This window comes from Erpetoichthys calabaricus, chromosome 15 (genome assembly GCF_900747795.2).
Source record: "Erpetoichthys calabaricus chromosome 15, fErpCal1.3, whole genome shotgun sequence".
In the NCBI taxonomy this organism is placed as follows: domain Eukaryota; kingdom Metazoa; phylum Chordata; class Cladistia; order Polypteriformes; family Polypteridae; genus Erpetoichthys; species Erpetoichthys calabaricus.
In genome coordinates, this window is record NC_041408.2 from 71,605,621 (window position 1) to 71,623,541 (window position 17,921).

The 17,921-nt window shown below is 40.0% G+C and overlaps 1 protein-coding gene across 1 annotated transcript in view; it reads right to left on the bottom strand.

The window, feature by feature from the left end:
- The window catches only part of col9a1b (collagen, type IX, alpha 1b), a 132,660-nt gene that overhangs the window by 28,535 nt on the left and 86,204 nt on the right, over window positions 1–17,921 (bottom strand). Inside the window, exons 22-26 of the mRNA XM_028820364.2 lie at window positions 13,763–13,816; window positions 12,630–12,701; window positions 2,557–2,592; window positions 2,411–2,455; window positions 787–819 (exon numbers count right to left, since the gene is read on the bottom strand). Of these exons, the coding sequence (XP_028676197.2) occupies window positions 787–819; window positions 2,411–2,455; window positions 2,557–2,592; window positions 12,630–12,701; window positions 13,763–13,816 (240 nt within the window). The remainder of the gene's footprint in view (window positions 1–786; window positions 820–2,410; window positions 2,456–2,556; window positions 2,593–12,629; window positions 12,702–13,762; window positions 13,817–17,921) is intronic.

Here is a 17,921-nt window from a genome sequence, read left to right on the forward strand (position 1 = left end):
TCTTATTACCAGCTGGGCTTTCGCAGTATTACATAGTGTACATTTTTTGGACTACGTGCTTTGGGTCTGTAGTGCTTGGGACTTGCAGTCATAACAAAAGACACAGAAATAGTTATGCCTGTGACACAAGTTTAAATAGTACAAACAAACAAATGTGATTTAGTAGATTTAAAAATAAAATCACTCATTAACTCATTTTTCTTAGGCTTTCACTGAAGTCTTAGAAGGCCTAGACATTTCCCTACCACTAGAAACAACATTTTGTGCAATATGTTGTCGGTCTGAATAGGCACCAGAAGCTTTATCTAATTAGCTTGTGAGAAGAATGAATGACATGTGCTGCAGCTTAGATTTCTAACGTTAGTGCAATAGGTGACAGTTTCTATAGACAGAGTTGTACTGAGTTTGACTATGGATTTTAGGAATATCACAAGTATAAGCTGACATTACAAATTTGTATCTTAAATCTCTCTTAAATAAATCCACATACTGTACATTTAGCGTCTCTCACAATTTTTGTGTTTCTTTTTTCTTCATCTTTTTAATCAAAATGGCCTTCATACTTACCTTATCACAGGTGGAGATGGCAACATCATGAGCAACTTCTTTTAGCAAAGATAAAAATTAAAATAATATTGTAACTCACGAAATTGTTCAGTGAGTATTAACAAAGAAAACCTGTATTAGAAGTGGGAAACGTCACCTCAAGATGTCGTATTTAGGCAGTAAACGTACTGAACCACTAGTGCCTGTTTACTTTTGCTTGAGTAACAAAATCTTACTTACTGATCCCTTAGGTCCGGCTTCTCCTGGATCCCCCTATAAGACAAAAAGTGAATTTTGAGTAGTTAATGAAAGTTGCAAGGGTGTTTCAGAATTATTTTTAATTATTCACCATAAGTAAGTTACAGGGTTAGGATTTGTTTCAAGTTTATAAACAGAGAACTTTACCCAACTCGAATATTAAGAGTTTGCAATTCATTCTTGATTTGGAGCTAAAATTTGTAGTCGGATAAATTCAATTATCAGGAGCAGTTTTTATCATCTCAAATGAATTTTTAAACTCATGTTTTTTCTCTCCTTGAAGGACTAAGAGATAGTCATTCATGCCTTTATCACCTCCCGATTGGATTTTTGCAATGGATTTTACTTTGGTGTTAAACAGTCTGCCTTATGTCGACTACAGTTAGTGCAGAATGCAGCTTCTAGGATGCTTCCTGCTACTACTGATGCATTCCATTTGAACTTGTAAATCAGAATTTTCAAGTTTCCAGTGTGAAGTTTTAACTGGAGTACCCCCTACAAGTTGGATTTCCTACTCATAAAGTCAGAAGAGCATCACCACCCCGATCTCAAAATCCAAGATGGCTGCACCACGGATCAACAGAAGTGAAAGGTGTAGTAATTACAATGTTGATTAGCACTTCTCTCTATTGGTGTCCATTAAATCAGTTATACAAACAGTACTGTCTAACCTCTATCTGCGGACATGCTGCTATTATGTGTTTGATAGCACTACACACCTTGTAATGCATTGTTCAGTAGTTAACTGCATTCCAAAAGAGCAAACACAACAAAAGTTTTCCTGGAGGCGGCTGTACTGGTTTTTCGAATGTTTTACTGGAACGCGGTCAACTCATGTATAATGTCACCCTTAGCTCCGACATTTGACTTCAAGGGTAAATGTAATGCAGCATAAGAAGAGGCACAGTATTTTTGCCAATCTTAGCCGTGTTCCATTGGCTTCCTGTGGAATACAGAATTTAAGTCCCTGGCCATCAGACCTTAATTTATTCTCTTTTAATTAGTATTGCCTAATTTTATTGTTTTTCTTTCTTCATCCTGTAAAGCACTTTGATCTAAATCATTTGTATGAAAACATGCTATATAAATAAATGTTGTTGTTGTTGTTAACTTATGGTTTGGTTCTTGGTTTACAATCCTCTGCATGGTCTGCATCCCTGTTATCAACCTCAAAGTCTTTAAGGTCTTCATGACAATCTCTTCTGACTATTCCTCATTTTTGTTTGATATTAGCTGAACTTTTTCAGTAGTTATCCCGTGGCTTCGGAACAGTTGACCTCTGTTTATTAGGACTGCTAGTTCTGTTAATGCCTTTAAGGCCCAGCTCAAGACCTATTTGTTTTCCAATGCCTTTATGGGTTCTTGAGCCCTTCCTCTTTTATTAATAAATGTAACTTTTTTGCGTGTATTGTGATTATTTTACCTTTATTTACTTTTAATTGTATTTTTAGATTGCTATATGTTATGATGCTGTACAGCACTTTGGTTCAACTCAGGTTATTTAAAGGTGCTATCAAAATAAACTGACATTAACTTGAGAGTCCTAGGGTTAGGATTCTATCAAGGTTATGAATGGTATAACATTGTAATACCCAATAATACTTACACCATCTCCCTTGTCTCCAGCATTACCCTCCGCACCAGGATCACCCTAAAATAAGCAAAAGACAAAATGATCAAAACAATACAGTATATAAAAAAATAAGCAATCAACTCCAAATAGCAGAACAATAAAATATTGAATAAAGATACCTGTTCTCCTTTGGGGCCAGTCAAACCAACAGCACCCTGCAAATGTATAAGAGTCACCAATCACTTGACGTAAGGCCATTGTAAGTAGATGCATGTTAAATAATTATTAAATAAACAGAGATATTCAATTAATTATCAGGCAAAATGAGTTGCTTGGTGTCAAACGCAATCCTCATGTTGGGACCCAAATGTGCATCTGTGTGATTACATGTCCAACGCAATATCCACTAGGAAATGTGAACAAAGTTAAAAGCATTATTCTCAAAAAGAAAAAATTATGAACATGGTACACTTCATGGGAAAGAATGAATGTAGCTTTATTTTTTGACACGTTACGTTAGTTGATGATGTTCTCTGAACAACAGTATATGGTGCATGTGTTCAAAGTACGGAGAGATGAGGTAGACCAGCGGACATCTTCTGTTGTGAGAAATGGGAATGTTATGACTGAGAATTGAGAGTCTGTGATGTGGTCAAGAATGGCTGCCGACTGCCACCTTAAAGCACTCTTCTGCCCTCTCCCCGACACTCCGTACACCAGGGGGATCCAACACGTTGCTCGTGAGCTACCGGTAGCTCGCAACCCCTTTCCAAGTAGCTCATCAAAGGGTTAATGAATCCTACATAAATTTGAAAACTTGATTAGTCAAATTAGGTGGTGGGCAATCTTTCCAAAAAATCATATCACGATCCACAATCTGAATTGCAATCTATCTTTTCAATGTGGCATACACTTCAGAGAATATCCGGACTCAAACTCATCAAGACCTAAGTAACACTTTATTTTAAATATCAGACAAAGTTGAATTCAATTTTTCTCTCGTTCGCTAGCTAAGCAGAGTTAAGGAACACGCCCCGAAGCTGTGATGTTTTAATGCAAGATGTAAGCTGTGGACACCAACATTTTGTAAATGTTCAGGCAAAACAAGCTTATTCAGTTTGTTTGGGTTGAAATTAGCTATGAAAATAAACATTAGAAAACACGAGTAGCTCTCTGCCATTTTCATTTTGTAAAAGTAGCTATCAAGGGAAAAAAGGTTGGAGACCCCTGCCGTAAACAGATTTTGCACCGCAAGTCCAGAAACTGATTTTCAGTGGATAAATGATAGCTATCCCATGATATAACATGTAAAACAGTAACATGCAGACAGTAAACATGTCAGTAAAAACTGACAAGTTGTGTCCATTGTGTGCATGTCCATAGCTGTCCCTTGCATTGAACTGGCTCCCTTTCCAGAATAAAAGAAATACTTCACTAAAAAAAATATTTTTATATATATTAATTACTCCATGAAAATTATAGTGATGGCCAACAAAACAAAAATCTGATGTTTTCATGTAGAACAGAGATAACAAAAGCCTGTGATAGAATAGGCTTCTATGGTGATCAACACTGGACAACAGCAAACAACGTCCACAAATCTCACGTGACTCATCCTCTTTAATAAAACCCCTGTGTGCGTCCAGTGTCCGTGTGTGTGTGTCTTCTGGTGAAGTGCGCATGCGCGGGGCACAGTGCGATGCTTCAAAGCAGATGTTTCAAAGGCTGCCTGATGCGTCACACAAGACAGAGAGTGCGGGACCTATAAAATATCACGCAGCAGATCCAATCGGATTTCGGTAAATGAGGTCAGACGTAAAACATAAGGCACGAAAAATCCAATCGGGTACTGAGACGCGGAGACCAGCTTCCCCAAAGAGGTGGGATTAGTGTTTGTTGTTGTGCAAGTGTTCACTCTGAGGATGTCAGATTTGCGAAAAGCTTGGCCCGGTAAAGTGTAAAGTGTCAGTCATTGAAGGGGTTTTCCTAAATATACGAATTTCCATGATATTACAATAGGAGGACTTTTAAAAGTAGATTTATTTTCGAAAACATAAAATCCGTTGCTGGGGAGACGCCACACATACAATAATCAGATGAACGTCAGCACAGATTAAAATACTTGCTAGGGAACTGCACAGTACTTGCTGGAGAGACGCCACAGGTACGATTATCAGCTGCACACCACACTTTATGCACAACTGTTCTAGCGCCCGTTATTGTAACGGGCTTAATGTCTAGTATTGAATAATCCACAAGTCAAACCATCCTGTCGTATGCTCACAGCATCCCAAACACATGTATATTTACTAAAATATTTTTAAATAAATCACTCTCGTGAACTAAAATTGAATGCATTCAGATGAGATTGAGCATTTGAATTGCATGTGAGAGGGGATGAAAGTCACAGGCTTTTATTTAGCAAAACTTTGCTAAATAAAGTGAAGCCATTATGACAACAAACAACAATCGCTGGGAGAAGCTGATAAATCACATGGCATGATGCTTATTATAGAGTCATTATGAAATGCACATATTTATATCATATATGCATTTAGAGACTCATAGCTTTTACTGAGTTGTGTTCTGTAAAGTTTTAACAACACTTTGAGAGACTTCTGTTAAGTTCAGAACTTGTAGGGATTTTCTCCCTATAGCTAAGCAGATGTACTTGACTAGCAAGATCGTTCCATTTGAACCCTGACACACAGGTCAGTTAAAAGCAGCCAACTGACGTCACGCGCATATAAGGGGTTTTATTCGGCTGACAACTTTATCCAAGGCAAACTTAGAAGATCAATCAGAGTAGAAGGAAGTCAAGTGACTTAATCAGTATAACACAGTGAGTCAGCAGTGAGGACTGAAATGGCAACCCTGTGGTTTATGTCTCAGTATTCTGGCCTCTCGACACACTGCCAGCTATGAATCTCTTTGGGATATTGGTGGAAGATGAGTGCCGACTTAGATAGGGGCAAGAGATGCAAAAATCAGGTGACACGGTAATTGAAACTAAATCCCAGAACTGCGAGGAAGTCTTCGTCTTCTTTTTCTTTTGGCTGCTCCCGTTAGGGGTTGCCACAGCGGATCATCCAAAATTGTTGTCTGCATATTGATTTGGCAAAATTTTACACCAGATGCCCTTCCTGACGTAAACCTTCCCATTTATCCGGGCTTGGGAAGTACTCTACCCTAATTTTCCTTATTCCTGTAGTAGAGCTTGAAAGATTTAAATGAGCAGTAGCAGCTCCAACATGTGTCCAGCAGATGGCAACCTTGATTTGAGAGACAGAGCAAGGGAACATTTTAAAGGAAGCAGACTGACGGCTAACAGGCTCACGTCACATAACTCAGCACAGAGTCGGGCTGTCTTGCCTTTGAATGAATCAAATGTTGCTGTGGGGTTCTACTGTACTTCCAGGCTGACTTCACCACAAAAGCCACAGTTAGGTAAACCTGTGCATGAATGTCAGCAATTACAGGCTTCTTTCTTTAAACCTTTCTGTACTGGCCACTTGTGATTTTTGCTGCTGCATTAATCCTTATCAATTCTTTAGATTTCTACCCTTCTTATAATGGCTAACATTCCAGAGCAAGACCCTATCCCAGCAGCAGTGGCCAGAAGGTGCCAAATGGTGGCTGGCACACAGCTACCTTCACTGTGTCATTCAAACCATATCAATTTAGAAATGTCAATCCACCTGGCAAGAAGTTTACATGAACATGAAAAGCATACTCGACAGACAAGGCACTCCAAACTAAAGGCCACAGAATTTTTAGAACAGTTCTGACCCGCTTTCTAAAGAACTCATTCCACTCTTGCACAGAACCAAACTCAAGGTGTCCCAAACCTAATGTTTTGTGTCGCTTCCCTGCAAGCTCCTAAAATATCACCCAGCTTCCATCCACTTTTGAAACACTTATAGATATTGGATTCTAGTTTTAAAAATCCATCGCAGCAAGTAAACAACATGTGGTTTCCTCTCACATCAATAATAATGACAAGTGACAGCCATATAACAGATTTTTTCTCTTTAATCTTTAAAAAGCCCTTTCACCATTAGCCAAACTTAATTCAGCTGACTCTGTCAACACACAGTTTCTTGACAGAGCCATTTTCCTTTGTGTGCACTAGGTCAGCCTGATGCTCAAACAAAAAGTTTCACGTAGCATTTTTCAAAAGTGAATGGCATTCCAAGGCTCTTCCTAAGTCCGTTATTTGGACAAAGTGAGTCTCTGTCAGGATGTGAGTCTCCGCAATGTGATACAGTGAGTTAGCAAAAGGAACTGAATGAGCAAATTTATGTTCCGCAGCCCAAATTTCAGCCACTTGGCCAGGCTTATCTATAAGAATCCATCTATCTCTCCATCCATCCACCCATCCATTATCTAAACTCGCTTATCCAGACCAGGGTCATGGGGAAGCTGGAGCCCATCCCAGCAAACATTGGTGGCAACACAAGAACAATACCTAGACTGAGTGCCTACATTTTTCAGGGTAAACACATCCACACACAAGCACACACTTAAATGACTTGATATAGTATCCAAGCATAGTGAACACCAGTTAAATGTCCCTACAGCATCAAGTTTTCAGTCTTTGTACAAATGGTGCACTGGCCTGCAATATAAATGGATTTGAATACATTTTTGTGCTTTATAGTACTAAACTTTAACCAATAAATCACAAAGCATAGCAATCTTCTAGACCAGGGGTGGGTAATTTCAGTCCTGGAGGGCCATATTGGCTGCAGGTTTTTGTTTCAACCCAATTTCTTAATGAGAAGTCAATTATTGCTTATGAAGCACTTGTTGCTCAAGAGACATTTTGACGCTTCATTCTAGTGGTCTTGCTTCTTAAGGTTCCCCGCTCTTAATGGCTTATTTCAGTCTTAAACAGATGCATTCACTTATTTTTAATGGCTCCTTATTAGCAATAAGATTCAAATGACAAAGGAGCCAGCAGTTCTCTATCTAACTTGTTTCCATTTACACCTCTGTGGATTCATCATGCACTGTTTGATAAATAAAACACTTAATAGAAAAATGTGACAGACTGAAAATGATCCGTTTCAGCCTTCAAATCATTTGGATGATATCCTTGGAAAGAATAAAATCTACAATATAAGAACCTAACATTGCAGACTAATAAGCCATAAAATGAAATAAGGATTGAAACTGTCAAGGATTAGTTTCTAATTAAGTACAGGCAGTCCCCGGTTACGTACGAGATAGGGACTGTAGGTTTGTTCTTAAGTTGAATTTGTATGTAAGTCAGAACAGGTACATTATTTTAATAAATGCTATTGTTGACCAACTGCAACCAAGTGCTCTGCCAGCGAATGATGGAGTTTCACCTCTTTCTGACATTTTTATTATTTCTACTTTATTTTCAATGGTGATGGTTTTTCTCTTCTTTACTGTATCACCAGCACTTGCATCAGATTTGTGTTTCAGAGACATTGTTGAAGGGTGAAGACAAAAGGATAAGATGAGCTCTTCTGCATGGCACTGTACATGCTATCACAGCAGGAAGGCACCCCGGTCAGCACGTCTGGTGTACTGACGAGAGACAACTTCCTGCTATGTACATAACAGTACAAGCAGGCTTATTATTAAGAATGAATGGGGGCGGCAAGGGGCAATTCACCATTCACCCACCACACAGTCACCTCCACTTGCATACAGTATGCTGCCTGCAGCGTCTGCCCACCGAGAACAAACAGGGTGTGGCCAAAGGCAGGTAGTGAATCGCCCACCACCGCCCCCATTCAACAGGCAGCCACCTGAGGCACACTATGCAATGCTGCCCCCTGCCGCCCCATTCACCCTCAATGGCCTCCGTTCAGCCACAACTGGGTCACCGCTTGCAGCATCACCAGCCGCCCACCAAGAACAAACGGGGAAGTCAGGAGCAGTAGCTGCTGTGGCGTGATGGGTAACAGTAGCGAGCGGTAGCTGTGGCCTCGGCGACTATGGACCCCGGCTCACTGCTTGCCGCGCACCCAGTCTCCCACTGAGAATGAATGGGGTGCAGCTCCCACTGCCCCATTCATCAACTGGAGCTGCTTAAGAGACACTACACTGCGCAAGCAGCGAAATCGCCCCCTCCAGCCACCGCTTGCAGCGTCCCCAGGACGAAGATGACGGAGCGGCAGTTACTGAGGAGCGGTGGCATTCATTAAGGGTGGCAGCAGAGCATGAAGGGACCTTCAACTCTGTATGAACTTAACTGTCTTCTATCAATTTTTAGCAAGTGACGTAGGCAATCTGTACATCACAGAGAGCCATATATATTCATTTTTTGAAGCAAATAAATTATTCAGGTAATCTATTATGATATTCAATATTAATGATTACGTTTCAACTAAAATAAAGGAAAGGACAGTGGAGACTGAAAAAAGGCAAGATGAGAGACTATTCAGAATCTACCCTAAATCACAGAAAAAAATGCTACATTAGTTAATATCTGATAACATCCTCACACTCCATCCAGTCAGGAGAACAAGCAAGAGTCGTTTAGAACCCGTCCTGACAACTTGGGCATAAGAGAGGAACCAACTCTAAAAAAGTGCACCATAAGGTACACTCAGGATACATCCAGACAGAGCTAATTCTAGAATCTCCAATTAATTTAATATTTGTGTTATGGGGGGTTATGCTCCAAGGATCAGTGCTGGGCCCTCTCCTCTCCCTAAAGACTTCCGCACTAGGCCTTATCATCCAGTCCCATTGTTACTTTTATCAGCTGTTCCTGTCACTCAGTATTTGCTAGAATCTCTGCATGTCTCACTGCAACCTGGATGAAAGAACACCATCTTCAGCTGGCAAAGACAGACCTTCTTGTTATCCCAGCTCATCTGTCCATTCAGCACCTCATCATTGTTCAGCTCAACTCATTATTGCTAACACCTGACACCATTGGGTGGTGATCGATGACCAGCAGTCCTTCACTGTCCAATGTCCCAACAGTTTCTCAGTCTTGCAGATTCACTCTCCGCAAGATCAGACCGTATCTGACAGAGTATGCAGCAGAACACTTGGTCAAGACATTAGTTTTGTCATGTCTGGACATCTACAACTCTCTAATGGGAGGATTATCTGCATTTGTTATCAAGCCGCTGCAGATGATTCAAAATGGAGCAGCATGTCTGGTGTGCAACCAGAGAAGGTGGGCACACGTTACTCATCTTTTCAGATTGCTGCATTGGCTCCCTGTAGCAACACATATTAAGTTTAAATCAGTGATACTTGCCTATAGAGTGATAGAGAGATATATGGAGATGATCCTTCTCAACTATTTAAGTATCCTGTGATGAAAAGCATCTGATGATCCCACCTTTGCTTACCGTCAAATCTCATTTCACGTGTAGCTCCTAGCTGGTGGAATGAGCTGCCCACCTTCATTTGTAATTCTGATTCCCTCAATGTGTTTAAGAAGTGTTTGAAGACTCTCTTGTTTGTTGAATTCCGGTATGATATTAGTTGTTAGTTTTTGTAACATAGAAGCTGTAACTTGGCTGTATTTTGTTTACTTGTGGTGTTTCATTTTATAACTTTGTCCTGTAATTCTTGTTCCCAAACAAGGCTGATATTTACACAATTATGTTGACCTCTATTTGTAAGTCACTTTGGAAAAAAAGTGTTTGCTAACTAAATAAAAATAAAAGTACATGTGTGTCTTTGGGGTGTGGGAGGAAGACTGGAGTTTATGGAAAGAAATGGCACACGGACATGGGGAGAACAATGACTTCTGCAGGGGATTTGAACTAATGATGCTAGAGCCATCAGCAGACTAACACCACTGTGCCATTATCAAACCTCATGTCTGATATTTACAACTAATTAATGTTTGATATGGTCTAACCAAAGCCACTAACACAGCTGGTAACACTTTATTATTTACAGTAGTTTTACTGCCAGATTACTGTAAGGCTTAATTAGTAGTGTACAGTGTGGTATGGTGTGTGATGAAGATAACATAGTGTAGCTGAATTCCTTGAGGCCACTCCAATCTGTTCTAGGCTTCAGTTGTTTCTTTTGTAACTAGATTTTGGACTACCAGGTAGAATGAACACAGGCAGTCTGCATCAGCCATAACATCTCCAGCACCATAACACTGAGCATTGGAGCCCCCCAGGGAGGTGTACTCAGCCCACATCTGTTCACTTTGCTAACTCTTAACTGTATTGTGACATACAGCTCCAACAATATTATCAAGTTAATGATAACACTATAGTAGCAAGTGTTATCAAGAATGATGATGAGACAAAATACAGAATGGAAGTGCAGTAGCTGCAACAACCTTTCTTTTAATGTTGATAAAACTAAAGAGATGATCGTGGACTTGGTCACATTCCACTTTAAATCAAGAGTTTCATAGTTGACAGGGTGAAAAGCACCAGGTGTGCACCTGATGGAAGACCTGACATGGCCTATCATTCCTTGACCAACAAAGTACAGCACTGATTGGACTTTCTGTGTCAGTTGTAGACATGGCCTTCCATGCCATAACCTCACCACATTCTATAGGGGCACCACTGAAAACATCCTGACCAGTTCCATCACTGTTTGCTATGGGAACTGTAACATGTCTGATTGCAAGTCCACATGATGGATACTGCACACTGCAGAGACTTCTTTTCCTTCCATCATGGAAAGGTCCACAAAGCGCTACAACTGTAAGGCCTCTCTTTTCCATGCCACACAGCAGAGGGTATAGAGGTCCATGAACCAACACTATCAGACTGAACAACAGCTTCTTCCCACAGTCAGTCACGCTCCTGAACACAATGTTAACCCCTGTCCCCGCGTGTGCCCCTTTATCATGTACTCTTGTCTAATTACTATTCTGTTCTGCATTCCTTTCCACTCTTTGTTCATTGCACGTCTTATACCATCACTGATTGTTTGCCAATATGCTGTCGATATGTATTGTAAGAGACAGCCAGCAACTCAGCCCAGCCGGGACGCCCCGAGCATGGAAAGATGGGGGAAGGCAGCAACTTTTGGATACTGCCTCCACAGAAATGCTAGATGGCAGCTCCCCTGGAGTGGAGTGGTGCCCTGGATTCCGACAGGGCATCCTGGGACGGAGTTAGGCATCTCATCCCTGTTGGGTGTTGCCAAGGGGTTCTGTGGAAGGACCTGGGGAGTCATGCTTCCCTTATAGCCTGGAAGTACTAGAAAGTCATGAGGATGGAAGCCCCAAAGTACTTTCGGGCTGATTAAAGAACTTGAATTCTCCATCTGACCCGGAAGTGCGGCAAGTCACAGGAAGAAGCACTTCTGGGTCAAGGACTATATAAAGGACTACTGAAAACCCAGCAAGGGAGCCAGAGTCAGGTGGAGGTGGCTGAAGTGTGCTGGATGGTGTGGAGGAGATAGAGAAGAAAGAGAATTGTGATTATTATATTTATTTACTTGTGTTATTGTGGCTGTAGTGCTTGGGGAGCACTGCTTAAAGAAAAGAATTATTAAAATAAGTTCTTGGTACTTTTACCTGGTGTCCTGAGTGTCTGTCTGTTGGGTTTAAAGTGGCAACAGTGCCACCTAGCGTCCACAGTATACATGTTGTTCCTTGTCTTAAAATGTAAAATTACCCACCTCTCTGTACTGTTGCATTGTCATATTTATTGTCTAAATTTTGCACTGTGGTTCTGGGAAACAGGGCGGCACGGTGGCGCAGTGGTAGCGCTGCTGCCTCGCAGTTAGGAGACCTGGGTTCGCTTCCCAGGTCCTCCCTGCGTGGAGTTTGCATGTTCTCCCCGTGTCTGTGTGGGTTTCCTTCGGGTGCTCCAGTTTCCTCCCACAGTCCAAAGACATGCAGGTTAGGTGGATTGACGATTCTAAATTGGCCTTAGTGTGTGCTTGGTGTGTGGGTGTGTTTGTGTGTGTCCTGCGGTGGGTTGGCACCCTGCCCGGGATTGATTCCTGCCTTGTGCCCTGTGTTGGCTGGGATTGGCTCCAGCAGACCCCCGTGACCCTGTGTTTGGATTCAGCGGGTTGGAAAATGGATGGATGGATGGTTCTGGGAAACATAATTTCATACACTTTATAATGTACCAAGGTGTGTGCATAGATGATATAACAATAAAACCCACTTGACCTGACTTAAAATTGGCTAGAAATAAATGTCTGCACCATTATCTTGACACATGAAAATGTGAATAATAAAAGAGTTTTCAAGTTTTCACTAGGTAGTGGGAGTGTTTGTAATCAATGGCAGAATTTTGAAAGGTTTTGCTTTCCTTACCCTGTCTCCTTTAACTCCAGGCAGACCTGGGGGTCCAGGAAGTCCTGGTAGACCGGGATCACCTTTTGCTCCCTGTGTAGAAAAAAGTCACACTTTAATGCTATTCAAACTTATTAGGAACAGTAACATGCAGGCTTGACTTTGTTTGGATATACATTTTTATCTACAAAAAAAAAAAAGCTTTTCTGTAGTCAATTGATGTCTATTCCCCTTTTTTCTGCTGCCCTCTTTATTCTGAATCCCTTGAATTCCTGTCTCACAGTGAGCTCTTTGAGCCCAGGCATTCGAGCTGGGATTCTAATGTTACTGTGTAAATAAGCGCAGCTCTTGAAAATACAAGGAGCCATTCATAGGGCAGAGGCTGCCCTGCCACCCTCCCAAGTGCAGTGGGGGTAGGCGGACGCCTTCTTACAGGCAGATGCTGCTAACAGAAAAAGGTGAGTCGTGAAGAGCTGGCAGCTGTCAGAACTGTTTGGATCAAATGGGTTTATTCTTACATTTGCTACACAGGTACGCCAGTCCCTTCTGGAAGCTTGGTTTACAATTACATAGCCAAGTAATATACTGATAAAAAGAAAAAAAACACTACGTTCTATGCTCTAAATAAACCATTCTTTTAACCATTTTTTTTCAAGTTGTTATGAAGGATTTTTTTTAAATGCAAAGTTGTAACAATGTTAGGGGCACAGTATGTCTGAATGCAAAATAAAAATAAAAACAGGCTGGCCACATTTTCATTTACGGGATGGCTATTATGGGTTGTTAAAATATTATAAGAAGTCAATGAGAGGTTAGCAAAAAATGAACACAGTATATTTGAGGAGAACAATAATGTCTTTTATGAAGATTGCCCACAATTTAATTAGCAATTTATTAAAAAAAAAAACTCAATTTATTTTTCTCATTTTCAGTTTAAATAGATGTTAAAAACAAGTGAAGTTTACATTGTAACACACTCAGCTCAGAAAATCTCATTAACAAAGGGCTGAGCATCTTGTTAAATCATCTCAATTGCCTTCTGATAAGACGTATCCAGATAAAGACTTCTCTTCATGCTATTAGCACAAATGACGAGGAATTCCACAGTAGTTATTATTACTATTATAATCAAGCAACAAATACACATAACTTACCCGGGGCCCTGGTATACCTGGTTGACCAGCTGGACCTTGTTCACCTCTGTCTCCCTTAAAAACAAAAGAGCAAGATGTCCATGTTAAATGAACTCCCAACAGCAAAGCTGATGATTAAACTAGAATTTGCAAGGCTTTCAGAAGAATGTTCTCGCTTAAATGTGAGAAACAGATTATTTTAAATATGACGTATACTGTAAATGCAATTCTTTCATTACATGGAGCTGTTGTATGTTCCTGTGTTCAGCTAAAGGAAACTAAAGTGTGGTGTCTGTGTACTGACAAACACATTTCAAGCTACACTGAAAGCAGAGGATTCCCCACAGAGTCTTGACCAATCTGACCATTCAATAAAAGACATGATTAAAAAGGTAGCTGATTTGTAATGAGTGACACGCAGATTTCCTTTGATACATAAAACAGACAAAGAGAGAGAGAGACGGAGAGAGAGCCTCTGGTCTAATGCAAATAAAACATGTGCTTTTACAGTATGTGAAATACAACTTGTAATATTTCATTTGTGTTTTATTTTAGTTTGTTTTTATTTCAGGGTAATTTAGATACAGCTTTTAAACTGTGTGGCCAAATCTCACAAGGGAAAACTGATATTGTCTGTGTTGTGTGATTAAAATGTTCAGTAATTGAAACAGCAGGTAGGTGCGAATGAGCTCATTAGAACACAAGGACCAGTGTTTCATAGGGAAAATATGGGGCAGACAATGTATTTCCAAAGAGTGGCGAATTTGGAGTACATGCCAACTAGATATGAATACTGAGAAGACACATGTAAAAGTAAATAATAAGAGTGTCATTATTTATTAGGATAATTATTAGAAAGATCATTTTATTGAAGAATCTTATACATAAACTTCTACGTTTGGAAGTCTGTGTGTCTGTCCAGCCCAGAAGTGAGAGGTGAAGTCAGGCTAAGGGCTCCACCTCCGAGGATACGCAAGCAAGGCCAGCACGTCGGCAAAACGGTGTTCCTTTTACTTTTCCTCCTGCCACTAATACACAAGCGCGGCGAGCAAGACGAAACCTCTGAAGAAAGATAGTCGCTTAGCCGCAAATGCACAAACGATGCAAGCACGTCGGCAAAACGAATCCTCCTAGGAGAGAGACGCCCAGAGTAGTTCCTCTCAATAATCTGACATCTCTACATTTAATTTTTTTTTCTGACGATTTCAATAGCTTCTAGGACTGCATGCTTTTTACAGCACAGGCTTACACAGCTAGTATTATATAATCCCCTAATTACATATAGAAATTCACTTTTGTGGCTAGCAGGGGAGAATGTCATTTGGTCCGATCTTTATTTAGATCTCAATACATAGATAAGAACCTACATAGAGCACACCGAAAGAGGTCTACACTGCTGTTGGGTGCATTCTTCTGCCATGGTGTAGTCCACCATTACTCTTACAAGACCAATAAATACAAATCATTTTTGAGTTGTGTTACTTATAAAGTGTACCGCAATTTAGATCTTGATGTTAATGGAACCTTCAGTAATGATAATATACAGGTCCACATGGCATAAGCTGTCAGAGAAAGTTTTGGAGAGCAAGACAATATTTTAAACTTGTGCCATGGAAATCCCACACCTTTGAGTATATAAGGGAGATTCTGAAGCACAGAATGTGATAGCCTTTTCTGCCACCATCATTAAAATACCAAATAATTGAATTTCTCAAGGAAGAATGGTGTTGCATCTCTGTAACACAATCCCAGGCACTTGTAGAATGTGCTGTATGTCAAGTCTTACTGAAGCTGTTCTCGAGATCTCAAGTGCTCATTCTGACAACTGGGTAATTTATGTGCTTAATGTTGCCATCTACCTGTATTTGCACACTTTGCATACTTTATTTTGGTGTTAACAATGGTTAGAAACAAAAATATAATGTGGATGAGGACCCGCGTGGCTGTTCTTATTCAAGGGCAGTGTCATTGAATATCTTTAACCTGTCAGACAAGGACTTGCACTTTATAAGCCATTTCTGGAAAATCCTCTCACATAAAACAATGAAGCGTACACAAGATTATCGAGTTATTGAACTATTGAACTGCTAAGAAGATGAATGTAATAGCCATTGAATGAGGGGAGAGGTGGGTCTTCATTTCAAAAAATGAATCCCATTTGAAATGCACTTCATTGTCGTGCACGGTAGATATTTGCAAAAATGGTTTATTTTTACACATTTTTGGAACATTGTGAGTATATGACTGGACACAAACACATTTGGATATTGCAACATAAGTAATTTGAAAATTTGTCATGCAGATTTTGAGATTTTTTGCTGGTTTAAATCCCATTGTTTTGTCATAGGTGAAAACTGGCAGACCAAAAATGCAGGAAGAATAATAGACGAAGTGATGAAATCTCTACCAAGAACTAACATGGGTCAAACCCAGCAATCAAACAATTGAAGTGACTAAATCCAATACATCTTTAAGCTTAGACAAAAGATGCATTGCATAGAGGTTACTGACTAAGAAGCATTTGTGAAAAGTTTAGGAAGTATCCAAAATCTTGGACAATCTTGATCCTCATGTAGCACTCTCATATATATGCATTGACTATGTTTCACAGTGTGAAATCTGGTGGCATAGAAACAGTTACCTTCAGGCTGTGAAGCTACAAATAGGCCTACACATAATGTAAAGAAAATGGCATGGTGAAATAATGTTAAAATAAAACATGTCTTTAAGCAAAAGAGGGAAACCAAATGAATGTGAAACCAGAAACAGTAGCATTCAAATCCTTCAAAAGGTTTTAATAAATCCAAAAGAAAAAATTCAGACGTGAGTGTCAGTAGGCAATGTGCTCTAGGATCCAAGTTACCCAAATTATTCTATAACATTTCAGTAATTATTTACCAGTCTGATGCTGATCTTTCTGATCATGAAATAGGTCGTTACGATAGCAATTGATGAGAGAAATTCATAATTAATTCCAGAATTACAGTATTTGAAGGTTCTTCTAGATTGCCTCTCTTTCTCTTGCATGATTTGGCTCAAAATCTAATCAGTGCATCGACATCTCATAACACGCTTAAGTTTCGAGTTTGGTATTTATCTGTCCAGCTGTTTTAGCTTTAGACCATCCTCAAAAAACTGTGACACACAGACACACATAGACAGACACACACCCATCATAGAGATATCAATGTTTTCGGTATCAGCGTCGAGATCCATTGAAAACCATAGATCGAAATGTTGACAAATTTAAAGCTTTCGCTCCTTCCCAATAGACGATAGGTTATGGTGGGGGAGGGCACAAAGCAAAATTCTTATAGCTCATGATAATGTAACAAAGTTATGATATGTGCTGTGTTTCACCCAGGGTATACTCCCTGGCTTATATTTATTTAAATAGCTTTTGTCATTTTTGCTAATTCTGGTGTATTATTTTTTTTTCTGCATTTGTTAATTTTGTAAATTTTTATTTTTTTACTATCTATGTATCATGTGTTCTCCTGTGTTCCTTGTATTTTGCAAATGGAACCCTAAGAGGCAGAGCCGCCCTGCCATCAAAACTGAAAGACCGCCCTTAGCCTATATATTGGAAGGCTAGGGTGTGGATCTATCAGGGGTTCATTGAGGTTTGAAGAGTGCTATTGTGAGCATTGATTTTCTGGGTTCTAGGATTTATTGCATCTGGTTTTATTTTTTTTATTTATTGGATTATGTTTGAGACATTTTTGCTCTGTGGTGCCTTTTTAGACAAACCATTTCTGCCTTGTGCTACTTTCATTTCTTTTTTTGAATGGCAAATAAATATTTAGTAATTTATAAATATACTTTGTTTTGTGTTGTCTTATAAAGCCGTAAGTTTAATGGTTCCTCTCCCCGAAAAGGCATTTTTTGTATATTTTGGGGGGACATTTAAAGATTTTGGAACTTTTAAAGCCTGCTCCCTTTTTTGGGTCTGTGCAGGCTGAGGCCTGCCTGTAATGTTGGGGAGGGAGGCCTACTGTATCTTAGGCAGGCTGGTGAAGGTCCTGGCCTGGTTTGTGGGTCTTTCACAGGCCTCACACCTTTTTTGCTTTACAAGTGCACTCACAGTCTTAACACAACACTGGGTAAGCAACAGATAATAAGAAATACCACTTTTGGGTAGAGTATTCCTTCAAGGCAGAATGCAGAGCTCAGTGATGCA